Raw genomic sequence first — 27,528 nt, forward strand, 5'->3', positions numbered from 1 at the left:
TGGCCGTCAGCCCCAATTCTTATAGGGCTCCCAGGCACAGACGACTCCTGCTCCTCCCCCATAGTGGGGGGGCACAATCTAAAGGGGAGGGCACGTGACCGCCCCACGTATCTCCCAAGCCACCCCCCACTTTCCTATGCCCAGGCTTTCCCCACCCCATATTATCTCCGGGGCCTGGGGAGAGGCTCTGTCCTTCTCCCACGGTGCCCCCCCCCGCCCAGGCATGATCAGTCACTGTCTCCGGCAGCTGGGCCGAGTGGAGAGCGGGATGGAGCCACGTCTCACGCCGGCTGGAACCGGCCGCTCCAGGTCTCTGTTCCACGCAGCACAGCGGCTGCCTGAGAGAGCTGGGCTGGGGAGCTGGCAGCAGCGGTGGGTTGCCCCCTGCCTGGGCCCTGCTGCCGGGGACAGGGGCCAAGCGTGCCGGCTGGGCAGGCGCAACAGGAGGGCAGAGCCCCTCTCCCCGCCCCACAACTCAGCAGGCCAATCGGGGGAGGGGGGCACTTGGTCCCACATGAGCGCCCTACATATCGCCGCTGCTCCCAGGGGACCCATGGCCACCTGCCCTGCAATGCCTTTGAAACTCCACCGCGTTTGAGCCTGCCCAGCACTGGCTGCTGCTAGGAGACGTTTCCTTTCCCGTCCTGCAGGGGCCACAGCCTCTGGGCATGCACCAGTGCTGACCGAAGAGCTGGTGGGATGTGTTGGGTCTGTAGCCTTCTCAAGCAGTGGGACGCTGAGAGGTGTGTATCGGCCTGCTACAGCCTCTCCCCGGCCCCACTCTAGCTTTGCTGATCTCTGCTAGATTCTGCATGGAAAAATCCACATTTTTTTTTTTAAGGATTCCCCCCAGAATGAAGGATAAATTAAGCAGCACAAAAAACACACTTCGTTTAGGCCTACACTGCCAGCTTAGTTACTCTCATACTGGGTGGTGTCTGAAAATGAACATCATAAATAAAAATATGGGTCTGATTTTAGAGCACAAAAAGAAAAAGCAATTTTTTTTTATTTCAAACTGCCTCAAAAAATCCTAAAAAGCATAAATTATCATTTTGTAAATGGCCTGATCAGTCCCTGGAGTCTTAACTAGAAATTTGTAGTGTGTTTCGGGATCACTACTGAGTTACAGAGTCTTGTTTTCAGTTTCCTGCCAAACAGGCTCTCTGCAGGTGACAGTCCATGATTCATTGGTGCTGCTCTACAGTTCAGTATAGTCAAATATGGATCTGTACCCATGGCAGTGGCCTTTTCCAAAAGCCATTTTAACATTTTCACACCATGCTCTTACAAGTACGTTGGATTGAGGATACCTGGAACTCAATGTTTCATGCCCAACCCCATACTTGCTAGCCAATTATTTAAATTCATTTCCATCAAACTGTGGAACATTATCAGACATGAAAACTGCCTCTTGGTCCCCACCCAGCTGTGACCTCAGATCAGACAAGGCGACTTGCTGAAATTAAGCATGTTAGTCAGCGGAGGAAAAAAAAAAACTAATCAGGATTCCCAAAGTAATGGTAACTGAACGGGGAAGAGTCCAGCACTGAATTCCCGTCCTGCGGTGGGGCAAAGGAAATGTGGCGTATAGAAGACCCAATCCCTGGTGCGGCTCTCGGGTATTCGAGTCCTTCTGATCAAGACACAGCCTGTGGGCAGTGTGAGGCCGGTAGTGGACCGGCATACCTGGACCGGGTCTTCTTGGAGTCGGGTTGCTTCGGAATGTAGCCCAAAGTAGGTGGTAACCTCCATCTATGGCTAATTACTGTCACGAGACCGTTAGTCAACAAGTACCACAAGGGAAAGTTGAAAAGAACTTTGAAGATAGAATTAAAGAGTGTGTGAAACCATTAAGAGGTAAACGGGTGGGATCCGCGCAGTCTGCCTGGAGGATTAAACCTGGTGGGTTTGGTAAGCCAGCCCAGGATGACAGATTGCCTGCAGAAGAGAAGAATGAGGGGGGATTTGATAGCTGCTTTCAACTACCTGAAAGGGGGTTCCAAAGAGGATGGATCTAGACTGTTCTCAGTGGTATCAGATGACAGAACGAGGAGTAATGGTCTCAAGCTGCAGTGGGGGAGGTTTAGATTGGATATTAGGAAAAACTTTTTCACTAAGAGGGTGGTGAAACACTGGAATGCGTTACCTAGGGAGGTGGTAGAATCTCCTTCCTTAGAGGTTTTTAAGGTCAGGCTTGACAAAGCCCTGGCTGGGATGATTTAACTGGGAATTCATCCTGCTTCGAGCAGGGGGTTGGACTAGATGACCTTCTGGGGTCCCTTCCAACCCTGATATTCTATGATTCTATGATTCTATGATTGCCCTCACCCCCCACTCCAGGCGGTGTCAGATGGGGACTGCCGCTTGGACGGCCCTGGCCCCCATCGGGCGCATTTCCACCGAGTTGGTGCGCCGCGACCAGCTCTGGGTCGGCTGGGAAGGCCTGGCGGGCAGGTGGCTCGCTGCTTCATGGCAGGCAATGCTACAGCCCCCAGGCAGCAGCTCTTGCCTCATCCCAGGACCGAGGGAGATGACTGCCACCACACCTTCCCCCGTGCCTCCCTGCCCCCCCACCTCACTGGGGCTGTGATACAGGGGCCTTGAGGGGGACGGGTTCCCCCTACTCCCAGCACGACTATCAACTGGTGCATGAGGATCATTGCTTCCATGCTGGTGACACTGGCTTCAGTGAGGATGGTGCTGCATAGATTTGGCTGCCCTCCAAAATGTATCAAGGTACTAAGTCTTCTGTGTGATCAGATGTCTGCCACTGTTCTCTGTAATGGCCTGGAGACTGACGCTTTCATAATCAGAACTGGGTTTAAGTAAGGATGTGTTATTGCCCTAACCCCGTTCTCGATCTATTTAGCAGTCATTTTGCTCCTTGTTAAAGACAGCCTGCCCAATGGAGTTGACGTTCAATATAGAATGGCCAGGCTAAAGTCTTCACGGTGTCCATTACTGATCTTCAGTACACTGATGACTGTGCCATCCTTGCGCACGCTGAGAATGACCTTCAGCCCACACTGGATGTTTTTGCACAAGCTTACCAAAGCCTAGGACTCTCATTCAATATTGAGAAGACTAAAGTGCTCCAGCAGCCTGCTTCAGGCCTTGCACATGACTCACCACAAATTGCCATTGAGGGTCAGATTCTGGAGACAGTCGAGCACTTCTGCTACCTCAGTAGCCAACTTTCTCAAAACGCAAAAATCGACAGTGAGATCCAGCACAGGATAAAGGGTGCAAGTGCTTCCTTTGGGAAATTGCTCCAATGGTTTTTCATGGACCATGACCTTCAGCAGGACACCAAGATCATGGTCCATAAGACAATTGTAATTCCTACACACTTTTACGGATGCAAAAACGGAGTAACCTATCGACAGCACCACAGGCGTCTGGAGAGGTACCACCAACGATGCCTCTGGAATATCCTTTGCATCAAGTGGGAAGATCACGGCATTAACACCAGCATCCTCACTGAAGCCAAAGAAAATAACAATCCACCATCAAAACATAGCTTTTACCAGCATAGGTAAATAAATCCATGCCAATTTCATACCATGCTCTTTGTTCATTGTGCTAAAACATAGGATCTTTTTTCTTTTTAGTTGGTATTTTTGACATGTTTCACACGTTTTAGCAGTTTTCTCTGTCATTGTTCATTTGTGGCCAATACAGTCTCTCTCTTCTCTGTATTTACATTTTGCCATACCCAGCACCCTTCCTGTATACTAGTCAGCAAGTCAGCTTGTGACATCTACTCTCCTACTTCCTCTAAGCCTCATGCCATCTATAACAGACAGTTCTGCTTTAAACTGTAAATAGGGACATGGTATGGAATGTCCTGGCCACCCTGTACTAATAGCCTTAATACCCTCTGTAAAGTCCCATCATTACCTGTAGCCTCAGCAAATTCTTTCCACTTCCTGTCTGAGGCTGGACAATTCTTTTTTGATCTGTCTGACATGCACTATGTCTGACTCCACCCCTGTTTCTATTACAGTTTTATCAAATGTTCTGGACAATGTGTCCCTTACGTCCTCACCCACGTGCACTCTTTGAATCAGCCCAAGGGCTGGGTATGTTTTTAAATCCAATGTACGTGCTTTATTCCTTTTCACGATCTCAAAATCCAACAATTCTGTTTGATCTTTTACTATCACTGCTAGTACACATGTACCTGTAGTAGGAAGGAGTTCCCCCATTATAAGCTTTCAGTTTGACCAGTTTGCTCACCATGTTCCCTGAGTTTTTTCCAACCTTTTGACACTAATACCTGAAACAACATTTACCTGACATCAGTGCACAATTTGTGGGTTATAAGAGTCCCATTAGTGTCTAAGGAAATTGTCTATTCATTTCTTCATTCCTCTTCAGATACAGCTCCTAGATAGAACTCCTGAGCTGTTGTCTGTGCTCCCTGCCTGGATCACTTGCGTTAGCACACAGGCTTCACTTCCTCTTCTGCAGTTGCTGAACCTGGTTGCAGACGTTGGCACAATGATTGTATTTCTTGCAAATATTGCATCACTTACCAAAAGCTGGGCATTGTTGAGGTCATTTTTTGTCCACATCTTGAGCAATCTTTGAAGTTTTTACAAACTCTTGTGCTTTGCATTTTTCATGCATCTCTGTTGTTTGTTTTGAACTGACTGGCTGCTTGCCAGTTTTTTGTCTCTCATGTCACTCTATCCAGTGTGGCAGTCTGTTCTGTTTTCCTTCTAATATTTTTATGCTGTTGAATGATTTCTGCTGCCTGACACAGTCTTACAGCTTTATCCAACGTGAGATCCATATAGTCCAATCGTCTCTTTTGCAGCTTTGGATCTCTGATTCCAATTACAAACCACAATACCAGAGTGGGAAGTGTCATCCCGCTTCCCCAGTGCAAAGAGAGGAAATATCTGTTGCACACAGCCAGAACAGCAGCTGCCTTCTTGCTGTACAGACTGGAACCATGCAAACACACGTGCACATAAAGAAATGAACCTCAGCAGTGATCTGCCATCTGGAGCGTCTGCCGTGCAGCAGTCACTGAAAAATCACATGGACACGTAGAAAAATGCAGCAGTGGTATATCAGCAGATATGGCCTGGGCATGCATCATTATTATTTATTAGTTCTATGACACAGGGACACGTAACACTGCAAAAATGGGGATAATAATTATTTCCCCCCATCCTTCATTCGTCTTGGCTGCTTAGATCGTAAGGTCTTTGGGGCAGAGATGGCTGGAAGTTGAAGCTAGACACATTCAGACTGAAAATAAAGTGTAAATATGTAACAGCGAGCGTGATTAACCACTGGAGCTATTTCGCAAGGGTCGTGCTAGATTCTCCATCACTGACCATTTTAGAATCAAGATTGGGTGTTTTTCTAAAAGCTCTGCCCTAGGAATTATTTTGGGGAAGTTCTGTGGCCTGCGTTATACAGGAGATCAGACGAGATGATCACGATGGTCACTTTTGGTCTTGGAACCGATCCCTCCATTACTGGCTCCTACAGGGGGTTTGCACAGCACTCAGCACAGGGGGGTCCAATCTGACACGAGGCCTCCTGTGGCTACTGTCACACACATAATAGTAATAGAGCAGTTGGCGAGTAAATCCACCCAATCCTGCTCTCCTTGTTCTCCCAAAGGTTCCCACTGAAGCCAACAGGGGGCTTCGAAGGGATGGAGAAAGTCAGTTTGGACTCATTATTTGGCACCTTATTTTACTATTTTAGAAGACACATTGACAGGAATCAACTTTGTGAGGAAAGATTCAGACTGGCTCCGTTCAATAATCATCATTGCACGATACTGCATTTGCTGTGCAGGGGAAGCAACGGCTGCTAGTCCAGTATTGAACGTCTCCTATCAGGCCATTTAATCAGCTCCAGTTGTGACCGCTGCAGCATAAAAATCTCAGTGGAAACAACTGGAATGTGGAGAGTGGGAAGGAGGCACTGAGATGCCGGAGGCAGAGAGCTTTATTTGCTCTAGGCTCTGTCATTATTGCATATAAAAGGCTTAAAGGGACTGAAATACTAAAGGAGAGGAGAAGGTGGTGAGAAGACAAGTGAAGCTGCCGTTGCTGAGACCAGCACCAGCCATGGGGAGAGCTGCCCAGAAAACACTCCTCTCTTTACTCTATCTAGCAGCAACGGTTTGTCAGGCTCAGGACACCTGCCCAGGTGAGTGAAAAACAATCCTGTTCCCATCAGCATTTCATACTGTGGCTCTTGCCAACCTGGACCCTGGAGTACTGGGAACTGTTCAGGAATGTTTGTTGTCCTACACATCTATAAAGTGTTTTCCCTGCTCATGGTGCTTTTTAAATAATAAAATGAACAGCTTCTTTGTACAAAATTCCTTTGTTGAAATTAATCTATACTGCAGGAGTGTACAACACAGACTAGAGGTGTTCAGAAATCAGACAGAGTTTTCGCAGACCATGTTGTGAAAATGTTGTCTCTTGTCTTCATTGAGATTCTTCAAAATTTTCTTGACCTCTTCTCCCTCATGCTCATTTACTATCTTCTAACCTCCCTGTGTTGCTGCTGGAATCTCTCTGTCTAAAGCTCCCATCTCCTTTGCATATTGGGGCCAAAGCCTTTCTAATCTGGTGACTGACCGACCCACATAGGAAGATGATCTAAATTCTGGAAAATAAAATCTCAATCTTCAAAGCTCAGAGTGAGCCTATGATTTCAGATCCCTCTGCTTTATAAAATTCACCTTTACCAAATTAAGATGATTATTTATAAAATCACAACTGTTGTGTACATATCACCGCAAATCCACTGTACAACTCTTTCCATGTCAACACATTCATTTCTGTGCTTTGGGTTGAGAATCCAGCAGCATTTGAAGCATTTTAGTTCATCATGAAATCCTGTGATCCTAATGCAAGATTTAGTCAAATTTGTGGAGACCTCATTCAGGCAAATGGTCTCTTTGAAGGAAATGGGTGGTTTGCTAAACAAGGATTGAATACAGGCTTTGCCACCTTACGCATAAATTAATGTATTATTTCAGAGCAGTACTGCCTTCACGGTTCATCTCCTTACGTTCATGATCTGAGATTGTAAGAACAACTGTTTTTTAAATTATTTCAGTTTTGCTCAATTTCTTAACTGAACGGAAGCTATTTGTTTTTCCTCTGCATTTCATTCTGCTTTTGTTTCTCTGTACTTAATTTCATTAAAAGACTCTCATGAATTGACACAATGCTGCAATGGTCAAGTTGCAAACACTGCAGAGGGATGTGTACATCAAAGTTAAGTCTGAAGTGATTTCTTTTAAATACAAATATTTAATAACATCTTTTTAACTTTTGTTTTCACTGTAACTTAAAACAAAGACTAATAGTAATAACCCCCAACTTTTTATATTAGGGCATTGTCTCTGAAATGCATAATGCTGAAGAAAATGTTGGATTTATCACTAATAGAGTAAAGAAAACCAAGGAACTATCTAGACTTTCATTTGCTGGGTTTATCCCTCTGGATTTCTGTAGAATGTTTCAGATCCTGAGAAGCTAACAATCATTGATTATGGGTTCATTTCTTTCTCCAGAGGTGAACTTAGTGGGTTTCAACAGTACTGATAAACTCTCCATTGTGCAAGGCTGCCCTGGAATTCCAGGTGCCACAGGGCCCAGAGGAGACCAAGGAAATTCAGGAACAAGAGGTACGTTCCCAGGCACTGAATGGGAATCAGACATGGCTGGTGCTGATGTAAATGGGAATTATTTTTGTAATATGCTCAGACTTTGGAGATTCCCCTCAACCCTGATATGAGGAAACTCACATGGCATCTCCCATATCCTATGGCAAGGGATTGGAGCTTCAGAATAACCAAGCTCTGAAATACTGTCCATTCCCTTTGGGGTGTCAGATTGGCAACCAAGTCCTCTGGTTCTTTCCCCATCTCTATCACTGGCTCGCTGTGTGACCTTAGTCAAGTCACTCTCTTTAAACCTCAGTTTTCTCCTCTGTATAATAGTGATAACGGTCCTTTACCTCCCAGAGTTTATCGGAGGCACAATTCATTGATCTGTGTAAAGTGTTCTGAGAAGTTTGGATGAGGGGGCTAGAGAAGAGGAAATCATGATTATTATCATGAGCTATGACATTAAAGATAGCATGTATAAAATGGTTGTTATCAGCTTTGGTTCTCACCTGGCAGCAAGATGTACTTGTCCCTTTGACTTCAGTGGGCCTCCATGTAAGAGTCCATGCTAGGGGATCCTGATGTGAAATTTGAATTTTGACACAGATGAGTTCTTGTAATTCCAGTTTGGGGTGGTAGGTGGGATTTATGTACTCAGTATTTATGCTACCTTGGAAAATATTCAGTCAGTTTTCTGTGTTTTCAGGAGAACAGGGACCTCTGGGGATCCCTGGAAAGGAGGGAAAAACTGGCCCAAAAGGTAAAGTAACAAAGGGCAGAGAACTGTGTTTTCCTATAGGTGACCTAAGAACAGGAAATAAGCTTTTAATCAAATATCAATTAGAGCTAGTTATAAAATACCAATTCCTATAATATCTGGGCTCCAAACCACCATAACTTCCCTTCACTCTATATTTGACAATAAAGGGTTTATTATTGCAACAGAACTTCAGTTCTGATAGAGTGTCAAGATCTCGCTCTCTCTGATCAGTCTTTACTTACTTATTTTTTGTTCAATCAGGAGAAAGAGGTCCTGCTGGCCGCCTTGGAGCGAAAGGTGAGAGACCTCAGATGATTCTTCTCACTGCAGAGCAGGGCACTTTATGGTGCTATTCATGGTGATAGAGGCATTGGGACCAACAATCTCCCTACCCGTTTCATTATACAATTTTTCCTTTCACTTCTTGCCAAACAAAAAAGCTGAAATGAAATTGGTTCCAGTTAAACAAGAATGTCCCCTTTTTGATTTGGTTTAGAAGCCAAATGACAAAACACATTGTTGTTCTGAAATGAAGAGTTGGAACATTTCAAAATTGTGATAAAATATTTGCTGGAAAAATTTCACCCAGCTCTAAGTATAATGTCTGATCTGTCATGACATCCTATGTAGTCATAGGAAATAGATCTCAACTGCAGTGTAGACATAGCCTAAGCCTATTTCATTTCAGCCAATGCAGAAGACAAGATAAGGTAAATGCAGTTCTGCCAACCCCAAATCTTTGAAAAACTTAAGTTAGGTTCATCAAAAATCCGGAGACTGGTTTTAGAATCATGAGATTATGTAAAAATAATACAGCTGGTGTTCTCTTTATTTGCCTTCTGCTTTTGAGTATTTAGGGGGCACATTTTGAAGCTTTTGCCGTAGCTTTGAGGGCTGGAAACTTACTTTTTCTTTAAAACCAAAGGCTGAAATCAAGTCACATCCACTGGACCTGAGGAGCTGGGGCTTTAAGGAGAACACTAATTATCATGAGACTCATGACCAAATCCTGAGAGTTGGCAACATACATCACTTAAGTCCCACAAAACACCAACTTTAACAGATCATGCGGAGTGTAGCTGGTACACAGGCCTTGAACTAGCCCCTCCACACAATGAAACCAAAGTGATTGCTGTAGTGAGATGGTGAATTATGGAGGTGACCTCCAGGTAAAACAAGGATTTTATTCTGAGTTCTTTTTTTTAGGAGATAAAGGAGCCCCGGGATGTACAGGAGTGCCCGGAACACCTGGTGAGACCCTCTACACTCTCCTTTATATTGAACACATCATTTCAGTTCTATTTTTGCAGCACTAAAAATTAAGAGGCTGAATCATAGAATCATAGAATATAAGGGTTGGAAGGGACCCCAGAAGGTCATCTAGTCCAACCCCCTGCTGGAAGCAGGACCAATTCCCAGTTAAATCATCGCAGCCAGGGCTTTGTCAAGCCTGACCTTAAAAACCTCTAAGGAAGGAGATTCTACCACCTCCCTAGGTAACGCATTCCAGTGTTTCACCACCCTCTTAGTGAAAAAGTTTTTCCTAATATCCAATCTAAACCTCCCCCACTGCAGCTTGAGACCATTACTCCTCGTTCTGTCATCTGATACCATTGAGAACAGTCTAGAGCCATCCTCTTTGGAACCCCCTTTCAGGTAGTTGAAAGCAGCTATCAAATCCCCCCTCATTCTTCTCTTCTGCAGGCTAAACAATCCCAGCTCCCTCAGCCTCTCCTCATAACTCATGTGTTCCAGACCCCTAATCATTTTTGTTGCCCTTCGCTGGACTCTCTCCAATTTATCCACATCCTTCTTGAAGTGTGGGGCCCAAAACTGGACACAGTACTCCAGATGAGGCCTCACCAATGTCGAATAGAGGGGAACGATCACGTCCCTCGATCTGTTCGCTATGCCCCTACTTATACATCCCAAAATGCCATTGGCCTTCTTGGCAACAAGGGCACACTGTTGACTCATATCCAGCTTCTCGTCCACTGTCACCCCTAGGTCCTTTTCCGCAGAACTGCTGCCTAGCCATTCGGTCCCTAGTCTGTAGCTGTGCATTGGGTTCTTCCGTCCTAAGTGCAGGACCCTGCACTTATCCTTATTGAACCTCATCAGATTTCTAGGATACACCTCCAGATCTACAGATTTCACCTACATTTCACCTGTTCTCTCTCATACCAAAGGTCATCTGGCTAGTGTTGTTCCAGATGTTACAACACATGGATGGCACATGTTTTTGTAGGCACAGCTATTTCTCTCTTTATAGAGCCCAAATCTCACTTGAAGAAGCTTGCTTCTTGAATAGTTACCATGTCCACAATATCAAGCTCTCTGATCCTCCAAGTGAGATTTGGGCTCTATAAAGAGAGAAATAGCTGTGCCTACAAAAACATGTGCCATCCATGTGTTGTAACATCTGGAACAACACTAGCCAGATGACCTTTGGTATGAGAGAGAACAGGTGAAATGTAGGTGAAATCTGTAGATCTGGAGGTGTATCCTAGAGAAGAAAAGGAGTACTTGTGGCACCTTAGAGACTAACCAATTTATTTGAGCATGAGCTTTCGTGAGCCACAGCTCACTTCATCAGTGGCTCACGAAAGCTCATGCTCAAATAAATTGGTTAGTCTCTAAGGTGCCACAAGTACTCCTTTTCTTTTTGCGAATACAGACTAACACGGCTGTTCCTCTGAAACCTATCCTAGAGAAGGTTACTTTCTCCTACCCCTCCTTATATTTCCCACATACCAGGAGTGGGGAGTATGAATCACAAGAAATGGATCCTATTTATATGTCCAGTTAAAGGAATGACCATTTTTCTACCAGTACTTTATTTAACTGTTATTCTCCAGTTGTCGATTGGAATTTTTTTAAAAAAAATATTGAGTCAAAGTCACAGCTAGCGTAAGCACATGTAACTCCCCTGGTTTTGTGGGCATGCTCCTATGAACTGACCAGCAACTAACTTTGTCTATTAAGGACCAATTCTTAGCCCTGCAAGCAGGAACCTCATCGGAGGGTGACAAAATAGTGTTGGCTACATAATGAGAGCTGTCTTGATGGTTAATGCTGGAAGGCTCAGATCAGAGATGTGTGTGCATCCATTAGCACTTGGATTTTCACAATTAAAAACCTGTCTAGTGCATTTTCAAGATAACAAGTACTTTGCTATCCCAGCTGTACCAGTTGGCCAATTACACAGTTTAAAAGACAGTAGAATGTTTTCTGGTTCCATTTCACTTTCTATTGTGTTTCTTTTCATGACAGTGAAGAAAATCGTGGAAGACATACTGTGTAAGACAGGTGAGAGTTTCTTATGACCGCTAAATGTCATCTCATTCCATCCAGAGACCCAAACATGAAAACCCGTTAGAGATAGACAAATTGATCTTTTAAAATGAAGGTGTTTTGCTGTTAGCAATTGGCCAGTGAATCTTTTGTGGAAATACATTTCAGCCGACAGGTTCACTTGCAAACTGATGTGAGTATTCCTGTGAAAATCTGATATTTTTTCCGGGTGATTGCTCACCCAAGTTACATGATAACCTGAAGCCCTTCTGACTCACAGAGAGATTTCAAAATGCTGCATGGGGACTTTCAGTACAACTCTTTGTGAACATTTCAATTTCCCTGTGTTTTCAAGACACTTTCAGCCAATCCTCTGTTCAGGTTGATCTGTTATCACACAGAACAGATGGGGTTGGGCTAGTGGTTGTGTCTTTTCCTCTTGCAAAGAAACTTACAAACCAGACTGGCACACTGGAGTCTAAATCATTTGGTTTGCTAACTACAGAGAGTATGAAAAGCCTAGCTAGGTACATACGCTGCTGCTCTATTAGGTTTCCAAAGATGAACACAGAAGGAAAACAAACTATATAAAAAGGGAGTATTTGTGGCACCTTAGAGACTAACAAATTTCTTTGAGCATAAGCTTTCGTTAGCTACAGCTCAAATAAATTTGTTAGTCTCGAAGGTGTCACAAGTACTCCTTTTCTTTTTGCGGATATGGACTAACATGGCTGTGACTCTGAAACTATTTCAAGGGATACTACCCCATTCCCATATGCTACAGTGTAGAGGAGAGGAGAAGATGACTCAAAGATTCTTTTCCAGTTACCTGATTCTGCAATTGATCTGGCCCTCAGTGCAACATAAAGCAGCCCATGAATCCCTGCTCCAAGGAGAGTTATACAACCAATTTACATGTTTCAATTCTTCTTTCAACCAGGAGCAAAGAACTGCAAGGAGCTGTTAGCTAGAGGCAACATCATGAGCGGCTGGTACACCATCTACCCTAGTGACTGTAAAGCCATGACCGTGCTGTGTGACATGGACACAGATGGCGGAGGATGGATTGTAAGAACAGAGCATAATGAAGCTCATTGGATGTTTTTTCTTGAACAACAAACAGTTTACTGTCCCAAGAATGGGAGGTGGCCCTTAGCCAGTGGGTTGCAGCTAGGAGAAAAGCATGAGGACAGAAGCTCTGAAGCTGTTAGCTCCCCATGGTTAGCTGAAATAAAAACACAGATACTTCCTGAGCCCTTCTAATCCTCCCTAGTCCTTGGTTGTGGAGATAACTTGGTTGTGAACACAACGGGTACCATGGAGGGAACCCGGAGCTTTAGAGTCTAAAAGACCCCGGCTGAGGGGACATTTGTCACTGCTCTGACACAGGTTTCCCTTTTCCTGGCTATTCTCTGCCTGGCTCTCAGAGCCTGCTCAATAGCCGCGCAGATTCCGGAATTAGAATTCCTTCTTCCTTCCACTTCTAGTTTATCAGCTGCTCTGTCGCTCCAGCAACCTCTGAGTATGAGTGGAGAGAGTGTTCTAGGGAGCTGAGGCGATGAGGGATTTGAACCCTGTATACACATCACATTTAAACCTTCTAATTTATTATTATGCTTATTTATATCCCAGTTGTGCCTAGAGAATCCGATGAAGATCAGGGTCCCATTGCGCTGGGTGCTGAACACACATACTGAGAGACAGCCCCTGTCCTTTGCAGCTCATAGGCTCCATAAACAAGGCAGACAAAGGGCCAGACAGAAAGCAGAGGTGATGTGACTTGCTCGAGTGGCACAACTGCGTATAGAACCCAGGAGTCCTGATTGCCAGTCCAGTGCTGTAAATTTCGGACCATGTGATCCTTTAACCTAGTGCTGTTGCTGCCAAGATTTAATACGATCCTCTGAGACAAGCCTCCCTCTGCGATAGTCACCTGAGGCTGAAATAGACCTGACCACATTAAGTCTCATTCAGTGATTTACAGTCTCAGAATTTCTGGTCTTCTGCTCTAGTAGGATGGAAAACAATGTGGGATTTCCCAGTTGAGAACCTCCTGTTTCCCTGCAGGTGTTCCAGAGACGGGTGGATGGCTCTGTGGATTTTTACCGTGACTGGTATTCATACAAGAGAGGTTTTGGCAGCCAGCTGTCAGAATTCTGGCTGGGGAATGACAATATCCACCTGCTGACATCCCTTGGTAAAGACATCACTGATGCATTCTTTTCCTTACAGCAACCTTCTCCACCAAGTTTTGTTCCCACAGTTTAGCCACGGACACAGGGTATAGAGTTGTACTAATCGGTAGAGGTAACACTTCCGCTGCAGACACCCCTTCCTGTTCCTTACAGCCCAGTCCTGCCACACAGAGCTACTGAAGCCAATAATGCTGTGGTAGATGGGCTGGATCCAGTCACGATTCCTGGAGCAGCGTTTTGTCCTCAGGTGGTTCGCCCACAGTAAAGCAATAAGGGATGCTACAGCCTGGATGAAGTCATCGATTCTGAACTACCTTCGCAAAGCATAACATGGAGCAGGTTTTTAATAGGGAGGTCAGGTTGGTGGATGGAAATTGAATTGATAAAGGTCAATAGGAAGATATTGGCTTGATGCAAAAATTAGTGAGTGAAGTTCTGTGATGTGTGTGATGCAGGCAATTCAAAGGGATGATCATAATGGTCCCAACATAAGGGAGCCTGATTTGTGTGTAGAGCCTTTAGGAGCTTGTGCAATACAAACAATCAATAACAGTAATAAACATTAATGGATCGTGCTGAACATTTTGCTTTCAAATTGTTTTCTAAAGGTCCCAACGAGCTTCGTGTCGATCTCAGAGATTTTGACAACAATGATGTATTTGCTACATTCTCATCTTTCAGAATTACTGGGGAGGTTGAGAAATACACGCTGATAATCGGTCCCTTTCTTAAAGGCACTGCAGGTAGGTTCTGAGCTTTGTGGCAGATGGAAAAATGGAAAACAAAAGTGATGCAGAATATTCTATCGCAGAAGCAAAAGGCGAGGTAATCTGTGGAGGTGATGTCTGTCAGGAAACATCAGTTAGTCTCCTGATGAACTATTAGAGGAGAAACACACTGTCTAGTGACAAGAGAATATACAGTATAATACGGATATCCTGCCTAGTGAGGGATTGAACGCAGAATAACGAGCAGAGGTAGGCACATCTACTGCTGATTGCTTTCCCAAATTAGATCTTAATGCCCCATAGAAATATCTGAATTAAACTAAGTAGGCAGACCAGGATTGGTACAAGTCAATGAGTGGGTAGATATGCCCCATTTCATGTAAACTATTCATCCAGACTTACGGATACCAGAGACAGCAATATTCTGTGGCATGCAGAGTCTGCTGCACATCACTGCAGGATTGCTGAGTCACATCCACAAGCCCCCTAGGCAGAAGGGCTTTTAAATAGGTTTAAAAGGGGCAGGGGACAAAAGCCAACAGAAAAGCATAAAAAAGGGCCATCTTAACAGAGGGCCAGATTTTCTGTGGGAGGGAACATGTAGAATCAGAGGCGGAAGAAGAGAGTAACCAGTAGAGGCAAATACTTAGAATCTCAGATACCTATATGTAAATACCAGGCGGATGGGGAATAAACTGGAAGGATTAGTATAATTGTAAATTTACTACTTAAGTGGCATCACAGAAACTTGGTGGGATGAGTCTCATTACTGGAATACTGGTATAGTGGGGTATAGCTTGTTTAGGAGGGACAGGCAAGGTAAAAAGGGAGAAGGTGTTGAATTATACAGCAAGAATATATACACTTGTTCTATGCTGCAGGAGAAGATGAGAGGCAGACCAATTGTCTCTGGGCAAAGAAAATAGGATAATAAATAAAAGCGACCTTTTGTATGGGTGTACTTAACTACCCAGACATTTGTTGGAAAAGGAATAAAGAAAAACACAAAAGTTCTTGGAATGTATTGCGGACTCCGTTTTGTAGAGGAAGTAACCGGGAGGGCTGGGGAGCAGGAAGGCGGGAACCAGCCATTTTAGACTTAATTCTGACCAACAGGGAGGAAATGGTAGCAAATCTGGAGGTGGAAGACAATTTGGGTGAAAGTGTTCATGAAATCACAGATGTCTTTATTCTAAGGAAAGGAAGGAGTGGAAACATGGACAAAGTGCGAAGGAGAAGTACAAAAGAGTAGCATACCCATGTAGGGACAAAATCAGAAAGATTAAGGCACAAAATAAGTTACACCTAGGAAGGAAAAGAAAAAGCCATTAGAAGAGGTTCTTAACATATATTAGCAGCAAGAGAAAGATGAAAGAACGTGCAGTTCCTTACTTAGCAGGAATGGAGAGCTAATAACTGAGGACATCAAGAAGGTGGAGGTGTTTCATGACTAGTGTGTTTCAATCTTCACTAAAAAGGTTACTGGTAATGACATACTTAACACACTATTAACAACAAGGGGGAAGGAATGAAAGCCCAAATACGGGGGAAAGGTTAAACAATATTTAGATAAGTTAGATGTATTCAAGTCAGGAGGGCCTGGCTAAACTCATGCTAAGGGACTAAAAGAGCTAACTGAAACAATCTCAGAACCATGAATAATTATCCGGAGAACTCCTGCAGGATGGGTGAGGTCCCAGAGCACTGGAGAAGGGCAAACATAGTACTTATCTTTAAAAGGAGGAACAAACAGGACCCAGGGAATTGTAGGCCAGTCAGCCTAACTTTGATACCTGGAAAGACACTCACTCAAATTATTAAACAATCAGTTTGTAAACACCTAGAGGACAATTGGATTAATTAGCAATAACCACCATGGATTTCTCACGAACAAATCATGTCAAACCAACCTAATTTCCTTCTTTGACAGGGTTATTGGCTTAGTGGATAAGGGGAAAGCAGTAGACATGATATATTTTGATTTTAGTAAGACTTTTGACCAAATCCCACGTTGCATTCTCAAAATGCAAACTAAGGAAATGCAGTCTGGATGAAAGTACCATAAGATGGGTGCATCACTGTTTGAAAGACTGTATTCAAAGAGTAGTTATCAATGGTTTGCTGTCAAACTGGGAGGTTCTAATGGGGTTTTGCAGCGGTCAGTCCTGGGACCGGTAGTCGTCAATATTTTCATTAATGAGTTGGACAATTGAGTGGAGAATATGCTTATAAAATCATAGAATCATAGAATATCAGAGTTGGAAGGGACCTCAGGAGGTCATCTAGTCCAACCCCCAGCTCAAAGCAGGACCAATCCCCAACTAAATCATCCCAGCCAGGGCTTTGTCAAGCCTGACAATCTGCAGATGGCACCAAGCTGGGCGGGGTTGCAAGCACTTTGAAGGACAGAATTAGAATGCAAAATGACCCTGGCAAATTGAAGAATTGGTCTGAATTCAACAAGATGAAATTCAGTAAAGACAATTGAATCACTTTTCACTTAGGAAGGACAAATCAAATGCACAACAATGTGATGCAGTTGCACAAAAAGCTAATACCATTCTGGGGTGTATTTACAAGAGTGTGGCATGTAAGAAACAGTAGGTAATTGTCCTGCTCTCCTCAGCACTGGTGAGGCCTCAACCAGAGAACAGCGTCCACTTCTGGGCACCTCACTTTAGGAAAGATGTGGACAAATTGAAGAGAGTTCAGAGGAGAGCAAAAAAAATGATAAAAGGTTTAGAAAAACTGACCTGTGAGGAAACGTTAAAAAACTGGTAATGTGTAGTCTTGAGGAAACAAGACTGAGGGGGGGAATCTGGTAACAGTCTTTAAATACGTTAAGAGCTGTTATAAAGAGGACACTGATCAATTGTTCTTTATGTCCACTGAAGGTAGGACAAGAAGTGACCAGCTTAATCTATGATAAGGAGATCTAGGTTAGATATTAGAAATAAATTTCTAAGTATAAGGGTAGTTAAGCTCTGGAATAGGCTTCCAACAGAGGTTGTGTAATCTGCATCACTGGAAGTTTTAAAGAACAGGTTGGGCAAACACTTCTCAGGCACGGTCCAGATTTACTTGGGGCTGCCTCAGCCGAGGGGGTTACACTAGATGTCTTCTCAAGGTCCCTTCCAGCCCGACATTTCTATGATTCTGTGAATCTATGATCCTGAATCCTCAGCAGGCTCCGGGCCTATGCTGTTAGTGTTGGGACCACATTGGGCTCACATTATACCATCACAATGGTGTAAACTGACTTCAGGACACCCAAGGACTGAGCACATTGACTACAATGAGTTATTCCGGATTTATAGTGGTGTAACTGAGCTCAGACTATCATTTTTCGCATCCTTTCATCTACAAGAGACAGTGGGAATTGCAGCCTATGATGTCTCATGTGACTGAATGGTCCTATCCGAGATTTGCATGATCTTTAACAGTTGCTGCAAATGTATCTATCTTGGTTGCGAGCTGCTTGCTTCCTGTGGGCTCTTTTCTCTTCAAGCTGTAGGAGATAGCTCCTGTCCCGGACTTTGATTCTCTGATGGAGCCGATGGCACCACTTGTTATGATCACTTGTCAAGATTTCCTATTGGTCAGGATCAATTCCAAATTCCTCCACGTCTTGCTTGCATATGTCTTTGTAGAGAAGCTTGGGACGTCCTGATGTTCTTGTTCCCTCTGAGAGCTCCCCGTATCGCTTCTTCTTGGGTATACGTCCGTCTTCCAACCTACTCAGATGGCCCAGCCACTGCAGTCATCTTCGCTTGAGCAGGGCTGTCACACTTGGTAAATTTGCTCTTTGAATTTGCCCACCACACATGAGAGTGCTGAGGATGAAGGATTGGCACACTAGCATATTGGTCTTGATGGTCAGCTTTGAGTTGTTCCATGCTCTTTTAGTTAGTCTGCTAAAGGTGGTGGCAGCCTTTCCAATGCAAACATTTAGTTCTTCATCCAGTGAGAGGTAGAACCTAAATAGCTGAACCTTTTGGACTACTTCTAGCTGGTTGGCATTTAAGGTGATTGAAGGATCTTGTGGAACCCTCTGTCCTAATACAATAGTTTTCTTGATGCTGATGGTGAGAGCAAATGCCTGACAGGTACTTGAAAGGAGGTTGTCATAAATATAAAGGGAAGGGTAAACCCCTTTGAAATCCCTCCTGGCCAGGGGAAAGCTCCTCTCACCTGTAAAGGGTTAAGAAGCTAAAGGTAACCTCGCTGGCACCTGACCAAAATGACTAATAAGGAGACAAGATACTTTCAAAAGCTGGGAGGAGGGAGAGAAACAAAGGGTCTCAGTCTGTCTATATGCTGTTTTCTCCTGGGGATAGACCAGGAATGGAGTCTTAGAACTTTTAGTAAGTAATCTAGCTAGGTATGTGTTAGATTATGATTTCTTTAAATGGCTGAGAAAAGAATTGTGCTGAATAGAATAACTATTTCTGTCTGTGTATCTTTTTTGTAACTGAAGGTTTTGCCTAGAGGGGTTATCTATGTTTTTGAATCTAATTACCCTGTAAGATATCTACCATCCTGATTTTACAGGGGGGATTTCTTTATTTCTATTTACTTCTCTTTTTATTAAAAGACTTCTTGTAAGAAACTGAATGCTTTTTCATTGTTCTCAGATCCAAGGGTTTGGGTCTGTGGTCACCTATGCAAATTGGTGAGGCTTTTTATCCAACATTTCCCAGGAAAGGGGGGTGCAAGTGTTGGGAGGATTGTTCATTGTTCTTAAGATCCAAGGGTCTGGGTCTGTAGTCACCTAGGCAAATTGGTGAGGCTTTTTACCAAACCTTGTCCAGGAAGTGGGGTGCAAGGTTTTGGGAAGTATTTTGGGGGGAAAGACGCGTCCAAACAGCTCTTCCCCAGTAACCAGTATTAGTTTGGTGGTGGTAGCGGCCAATCCAAGGACGACGGGGGAAATATTTTGTATTTGTATTGGGGAAGTTTTGACCTAAGCTGGTAAAGATAAGCTTAGGAGGTTTTTCATGCAGGTCCCCACATCTGTACCCTAGAGTTCAGAGTGGGGGAGGAACCTTGACAGAGGTCCATGAATTCTTGTAACAGATCTTCATCATGGGCTATGAGGGCAGCATAATCAGCCTAAAGAAGTTCCCGGATTAGCACCTTTTTGTCTTTGGTCTTTGAGTTAAGTCATGACAGGTTGAAGAGTTTCCTATCCGATCTTGTGTGGAGATACACTGCGAATATGGCCTGGTGAAAAATGTTCCGTACTGGAAATAGAAATGCAATCTCTCTCCTGACCCCAGGGAGATTTCTGCTGGTTGGTGAAGGGAGAAATTTAGTAACCTCACTGCAGGACCGCCAGGCTGGGCTGTGGCAACTGATCTGTAAAAATGTAAAAGGCAAACAAGAAGAGAGTATCTCACCCACCTTGTCTCTGTAAAAACAGGTAATAAATAAACCCAATTGTTTCCACAGGGGATTCTTTATTCGGACACAACGGCATGATGTTTTCAACCCACGACCATGACAACGACGTGTCATCAATAAACTGTGCAATAGCCTTTAAAGGGGCCTGGTGGTACAATGAATGTCATTCGTCCAACCTGAATGGATTATACCTGAAAGGAGCCCACGAAAGCTATGCTGATGGGGTGAACTGGAAATCATCCAAAGGGCACAACTACTCCTTCAAGATGACAGAGATGAAAATCAGGCCCGTGTAGACAATCAGAGAGGCACTTGTAATAATTATACTGAGCTCTTATATAGCAGTTATAGGCCTGTCATAATAAACATTAATCTGAATTTGATACTAAAGATCTTTTCTTTATGCACCAGCCACGAGGGGGCAGACATCATCATAGACACTTACCCAGTGCAGTGCACTAGGAGTAGAGCAGGTAAAAAAGATTAAAATAGTTTTGTGGGGAAAAAAATTGAATTTTTCAGTTATTTTCATTTCAAAAGTTTCTAACTTAACCCATTTTTGCTTTTGGCTTTTGTGCATTAAAAAAGTATGATTTTTTTCCTGCCAAACAAAACATTACAACCACATCAGTGATATTTCATGAAAATGTTCATGTTTTTTCAAAGGCTGTTTGTCCACAGAAGAGCTCATAATTTGAGAAATGTCAGCCAGCTCTGTCTAGGTTATGTCTCCTCTCCCGCATGGCTCTGCTGTCTCTTGATTCCATTACCAGAAGCACCACCACAGCTCCTACCACTGCCATGCAATTCTTCCTGTGGTGTTCAGGACTCATTACCCTCAGATGCTGCGTCTGCCTCTGGAGAACCTTCCCCTCTGTCAATAAAGCAAGGGCTGCTCAATGAGTTCCACGTTTCAGATTTGTTTGTACACACAAGACAGTTCAATAGCATTAAAGACCAAATGTGCCAGGCCCTGCATTGTGAACATTGTGGGCAGAGCGTGCCCTGGGCAGAAGGGGACATTATTTGCCTGGCTACCCTGGGGAGTACAAGAGAGGGGAGCTACCTCTGCCAGCAGCGTTGCAGCTGCAGAAGGGTCATGTCGAAATAGAGTGAGGGTGGAAATAGAAGAGCACTGAGACGATCTCAGGCTAAACCTGCACTAGAAAGTCCCATCGCCCAGCCCATGGTGCCTTGTGAGGCAGAACAGGCCATAATCTCCCCTCTTTATGCTGGTATTATGCCCAGCGGAAGATTTAACAATTTAACAGCAAATGCTGACTGGACCCCTAGTCCCACCCCCTCCCCCCATCTCCCTCTCCCTGTGCCAGGGGCAGAGGAAGAAAAAGAAGGGCCTCGGTGCAGGCTTTTATTGTGGACCCCCATATGCCACCACAAGTCCCACATTCTCTCTTCCCTCACCCCCCACAACCCCCAATCCCTGCTTCTGCACCTCCTGCTCTGCTCCCCCGCCCATCCCAACGCCCCACCCAGGTCCATGCCCTGCACCAGAGCTGCTGCTGCTAGAGCCATCAGCACGGCTCCTGCCAAAGCCAGACCTGCTACCGCGGGAGTCAGCGCCGCAAACCACAGCTGCTGCTGCCAGCGGAGCTGGAGTCAGAGCCCTAGCAGGCAGCGGGGGGAGACAGGGGGGCCTCCAACCAAAATGGAGGCTCTGCCATTGCCAGTCCCACTCATCAGACTTCACGGCAGAGCCACCCTTTTGGAGTCCGCCCCCGGGGCAAATTCAAATGTGGGCCGTGGGGCTCAGCGCACGGCTCTTCCTCGGGGTTCCAGCAGGCTCCAAACAATAGCAGCGTGTTGTGGCTATCGTCTTCTCATGCAGTGGGACACTGAGAGGTGTGTATCGGCCTGCTACAGCCTCTCCCCGGCCCCACTCTAGCTTTGCTGATCTCTGCTAGATTCTGCATGGAAAAACTTTTTTGTTTTTATGATTCCTCCCACAATTAAGGATAAATTAAGCAGCACAAAAAATACACTTCGTTTAGGCCTACACTGCCAGCTTAGTTACTCTCATACTGGGTGGTGTCTAAAAATGAACGCCATAAATAAAAATATGTGTCTGATTTTAGAGCACGAAAAGAAAGAGCGATTTTTTGTTATTTCAAACTGCCTCTACAGATCCTAAGAAGCTGAAAATATCATTTTGTAAACGGCCTGATCAATCCCTGGAGTCTAAAGTAGAAGTGTGTGAGCTGCATCTCAATTCAGGGCACATGAATCTGTCATTGTGCGAAAGTTTAAGTGAGGAATACCACTCAAGTTGAAGCTTTAGTAATAGCTAATGATATTTCCAGAGGAACTTTGCTTGAAACCTAGCACACCTGAAGACCAGATATTCTACAAACCAACACAGCGAAAGATCCCCAAAATCAGTGGTCCTTAACCTTTACTACAGCTTGAACCCCTTTGGTTCTTAAAATATGTGTTTGCATCCCTTATCAAAAATCATTGAAGTAGGTCAGTTGTTTAAAACTAACTGTATTTTTGTTTGTATATTACAGTAATCGTTAAAAAATGTGTAATGTTAATAAAAACACAGGGTTGATGGAACAAAGTAGTTGTACTTACGTGCCTGTGCTTAATTTGTGTTTTCGATGATTTGCCTTCTAAAAAAATCTGGCCTGTCTCGCACCCCCAGAAATGGCATCTCGCACCCCTAGGGGGTGCGTGCACCCCAGGTTAAGAACCACTGCCATAGATGATCTGAAAATCAAATAAAAGCCAAAAACCCTGCAGATCAGGGTTTCTGAGGTCCCACAACAGGCTTTAAAATCTCCACGGCCCACCTGTACCACAACAAGTGTTTTTCTCCATCTCAAAGCTACAGCTGGCCTTAAGGGGCAAGAAGCAGGGCCATTCCCCCAACACTCCCAACGCAGTTCCTGGCCAATGGGAGCTGCGGAGCTGGCTCTGCGGCAGCATGTGGAGCCTGCCTTAGCCCTGCTGCACCGCCGCCAGGGAGCCACCTGAGGTAAGTGGTGCCCAGTTGGAGCACACCCCCCCAAACTCCTCTTGCACCCCAACCCTTTACTCCAGCCCTGAGCCCCCTCCTGCATCCCAACCCTTTGCCCCAGCCCTGAGCCCCCTCCTGCACCCCAACCCTTTGCCCCAGGCCTGAGCCCCCTCCTGCACACCAACCCTTTGCCCCAGCCCTGAGCCCCCTCCTGCATCCCAACCCTTTGCCCCAGCCCTGAGCCCCCTGTACCCAAACTCTCTCCCAGAGCCAACACCACGCAGCCCCTCCTCCACCCAACCCTCAGCCCTGAGTGCACCCAAACTCCTTCGCAGACTCTGCACCCCCTCCTGCACCCCAACCCCCTGCCCCAGAGCACCCTAACCGCCTGCCCCAGCCTTGAGCCCCCTCCCGCACCCCAACCCCCTCCCAGGGCCCGCAGCCTCTCCTGCACCTCAACCTCCCTGCCCCAGCCCCCTCTCAGAGTCCTCAGCTTGCACCCCAGTCTGCTGCCCAAGCCCTGAGCCCCCTCCCGGAGCCCTCACCCTGAACCGCCTCCTGCACCTTAACCCCGTGTCTCAGCAAGTGAAAGTGAATGAGGGTGGGGGAGAGTGAGCGAGGGAGGGAGAGGAGATGGAGTGAGTGGGGCAGGGCCTCGGAGAAGAGGCCGGGTTGGGGTGTGGCCTCAGGGAAGGGGCGGGGCAGGGTAAGGGTAAGGGTGTTTGGGTTTGTGATTACTGTTATTTCTACATTTTCTTTGCGGGAGATACTGGGTTGCACTTAAATTCAAAAGTGATTTTGTGCTTTAAAAGGTTGGAGACCACTGTTTTACAGAATGAAAAATGTACTGCATAAAGGCTGGCATGTTAAGTGTCTAGCCTACTCATATCTTTCAGGTTATGCATATTGTCACATTTGTTGGTTGCTCATTTATACAGAACATCATTATACTCAAACATCAACGTGATGGCAACTAAAATGATTAGGGGTTTGGAACAGGTCCCATGTGAGGAGAGATTAAAGAGGCTAGGATTTTTCATCTTGGAAAAGAGGAGACTAAGGGGGGATGTGATAGAGGTATATAAAACCATGAGTGGTGTGGAGAAAGTGAATAAGGAAAAGTTATTTACTTGTTCCCATAATATAAGAACTAGGGGCCACCAAATGAAATTAATGGGTAGCAGGTTTAAAACAAATAAAAGGAAGTTCTTCTTCACTCAGCGCACAGTCAGCCTGTGGAACTCCTTGCCTGAGGAGGTTGTGAAGGCTAGGACTATAACAGGGTTTAAAAAAGAACTGGATAAATTCATGGCAGTTAAGTCCATTAATGGCTATAGCCAGGATGGGTAAGGAATGGTGTCCCTACCCTGTGTTTGTCAGAGGGTGGAGATGGATCATTATCTGTTAGGTTCACGCCCTCTGGGGCAACTGGCATTGGCCACTGTCAGTAGCCAGGATACTGGGCTGGATGGAGCTTTGGTCTGATCCAGTACGGCCTTTCTTATGTTCTTATGTTCTTTTGTTACAAGTGTTAAATGATTGGAAGAAGATATTAAAGTCAATGTCCCTTCATGGGCGGAGCAAACAACACACACTGTCACATGGCAGCTCTACAGCTTGCGAGGAGTGCAAGCAAAAATGAGAGAATATCATTCAGGCAAGGGAGAAAAAGGGTATACACAATACATCCGTTGCCCAGCACATCAAATTAATCACCTTTTGGTTCATGCTGCTGAAGATAAGGCCAGTTCAGACCTAAAGGTTTTCGTTGCAGGAAATATGTAAACATTTCAGATTCTAACTGCTGATGGGAAAAACTAGTGACTAAGTCTAAAACTAAATCTTAATCTTCAAACACTCACTCGAGAGAGTACAGTTTTGCAAAATGACGAGGAACTTGATGATATGCTGCGGGACCCTGAAGAAGTTGACAGAATTGATCCATCAGATAAAACAGGCTTCTGAAGAACGAAGGAGATCCTTACATCTAATGGCACTCTGCAAGACTAGATGGGAAGCTCAAATAAAAGCTACTGAAGTAATGATAGTATCTTTTCAGAGTACACATGCATGCCCAGAAGAAGAAACTGTCAGAATGTGGAGTAGTGAGGACATATGTCAGGCAAAACGCAACTTGTCTTTGATGGATTGGATGCCTACCTCAATGTGTTATGGTGGCATAGGATCTTAGTTACACAGCCCCAGCTTATGAAATCCTTCAGTCTAAGAAAATTGACCTGTTCCAAATAACCTGGACATTTGAGAGCACAGTGAATGAGCTCAGCAAACTGAGATCTGGAGAAAAGCATGAGGAACTTGTAAATGAATTTCAGAGCAGGTTGGAAGCAATGGGTTTTCTTCATGCAAACTATCCAATCCACAAGAAAGACATGTATACCACATGATGAATTTGCACATGATTCTGTGTTATAAGGAAGGGATAACCACTGAAGGAAATACTTCAAGGCCTTAGACAATACGATCGGGGAACTAAAGTCTTGATGGAGAGATTTAAAGAGACAGCTACTCCATTTGGTTTCCTCCATCCCAGGCAACTGCAAAATATGACTTGAGATGAGTCAGAGGAGGATATTTTTAAACACCTGGGAAAATACTAACCTTTTCCTTTTGACTTGGCCCATGAGATTATGTCTTTCAAGGTCTGTTATTTTACAAAGGACATGGAGGTGTTCATTTCGTCACTTGGAGTCCGTAGCGACTTGAATTGAATAGTGTCAAGTTCTCTTGATGATGTTTTACCAGAAATGGAAATGTTGTGTTCACATTAAGACGTGTCAAATGCTACATGTATTCAACACTATCAGAGACATGGCTGAGTGACCTTGCTCTCCTTGCAATTGAGAAAGACAAGACAGCAAGGTTGGAGCTGGATAGCATCATGGAACAATTTGCCAGTGAAGTGAGCTGTAGCTCACGAAAGCTTATGCTCAAATAAATTTGTTAGTCTCTAAGGTGCCACAAGTCCTCCTGTTCTTTTTTCCAAGGGAAAGTGTTGAGGTGGTGCAAGGTTCAAATAATTGGAAATACACAAACCGAGACATTTGGCTGCAAGGTGGCTTTGGGGTGCTGCTTTAAATTTCAGGCAGCTTACGTCAACCTAATTCTGTAAGAATCTACACTACAATGCTGCTCCCACGCATAGGTGGAGACTTCTACTCGAGCCAGTGGGTGCTCAATGCACCTCTGCACCTGGCCCTGCCCCGAGTCCACCCCTGCCCTGCCCCCTCCTGCCCCTACCCCGCCCCCCTTCCAATCCCTTCCCCAAAGTTCCAGCACCAACTCCTACCCCTATTCGGACTCCTTCCCCAAATCCGGGCCCTGCCTCTTCCCCACCTCCTCCCCTGAGCATGCCATGTTCCCGCTCTTCCCCCTCCCTCCTGGAGCTTACTACGCCACCAAACAGATGTTTGGAGGCGGCAGGTGCTGGGAGGTAGGCAGAGAAGTGGGAACGCAGCGCACTCAGGGGAGGAGGTGGAAGCGGGGGAGGAGGTGAGGTGGGCCAGGGGGGAGAGCTTGGCTGCCGGTGGGTGCAGAGCACCCACTAATTTTTCCCCGCAGGTGCTCCAGCCCCAGAGCACCCACAGAGTCAGCACCTATGCTCCCACTGACGTAAGTCATCCATTACACCGACTTTATAATGCCACCTCAACGAGAGGTATAGTGCTTAGGTCAATGTAGTTAGGTAGACACAGTGTCTGTATAGACACTGTGTTTGACTGTTCAGGCAGTCAGCTCCTGACGGCTGACAGCCGGAGTCCCATTGCCCCAGGGCTGACAGTGGCAGAGAATAACTTTGTTCCTTCAACCTGTGATTTTAATAGCAGGGAGAGATTCTTAACCCATTTGCGTCTTCCCTCCATGGTACATTTCCCCAATGCGTATCCCCAGAAGGGTAGGTTCTCCTCTCAATTACAATGGTGCATAACCATCATGAAATCAACAAGGTTGTATTGGGGTAACCAAGAGGAAAATTGATCACTGGGGAATCTCGATTCTGAGCACTTCCCCCATCCTTGAGATTATCAGTCTAATTCAGGGGGGAGTCTAGGTAAGGGTGAAGCTACACGTTGATTTTGGGGTGTAACCCCCAGCTTGAGGAGAGACCGGCTCTGATCGCATTAGCATGCTAATAATAGCTAGTAGCTGCTGCTGCTGCACATGCGATGGGAGAGGGTAGCCTCCCTGAAGAGGTGCCCACGGTCTCAGAGGAGCACCTACGCAGGGCAGCTGGCACCTCCTGCCGCTCACACCACCGCAGTTATGCTCTGTTTTAGCGCACTAACTCAATCAGAGTTAAATTCGGTCTGTCTCCTTGACCTGGGAATCACTCCTAGATTGAAGTGTAGACGTACCCTAAGGCTAATAAGGGAGTCTAAATTAGTGTAACACACAACTCCCAGCTCCCTTTTAACCAATTTAGACTCACACTCATTGACCTTCCCTGAGAGTGGGGCCCAACGTAGTAAAAACCCAGCCCTGAGATTCTC

At 45.2% G+C, this 27,528-nt stretch overlaps 1 protein-coding gene across 1 annotated transcript; it reads left to right on the forward strand.

The window, feature by feature from the left end:
* The first annotated feature begins 5,852 nt into the window (after nt 1-5,852).
* Nucleotides 5,853-20,805, forward strand: LOC142069428 (ficolin-2-like). The gene is made up of 10 exons (XM_075120445.1): nt 5,853-6,183; nt 7,568-7,681; nt 8,370-8,423; nt 8,685-8,720; nt 9,630-9,674; nt 11,697-11,732; nt 12,658-12,785; nt 13,785-13,914; nt 14,521-14,655; nt 20,092-20,805. The coding sequence occupies exons 1-10, from the start codon at nt 6,102-6,104 to the stop codon at nt 20,337-20,339; spliced, it is 1,008 nt and encodes a 335-aa protein (XP_074976546.1). The 5' UTR covers nt 5,853-6,101; the 3' UTR covers nt 20,340-20,805.
* The last annotated feature ends 6,723 nt before the right edge of the window (nt 20,806-27,528 follow it).

This window comes from Caretta caretta, chromosome 16 (assembly GCF_965140235.1).
Source record: "Caretta caretta isolate rCarCar2 chromosome 16, rCarCar1.hap1, whole genome shotgun sequence".
Taxonomy (NCBI): domain Eukaryota; kingdom Metazoa; phylum Chordata; order Testudines; family Cheloniidae; genus Caretta; species Caretta caretta.

Bases quoted from the DNA above. Each gene is read 5' to 3' on its own strand.
- LOC142069428 (XM_075120445.1), top strand. From the start codon at position 6,102: ATGGGGAGAGCTGCCCAGAAAACACTCCTCTCTTTACTCTATCTAGCA. The intron at 8,424-8,684 runs GTAAAGTAACAA...TTGTTCAATCAG, and splicing joins GGGAAAAACTGGCCCAAAAG to GAGAAAGAGGTCCTGCTGGC. The intron at 9,675-11,696 runs GTGAGACCCTCT...TTTTCATGACAG, and splicing joins AGGAGTGCCCGGAACACCTG to TGAAGAAAATCGTGGAAGAC.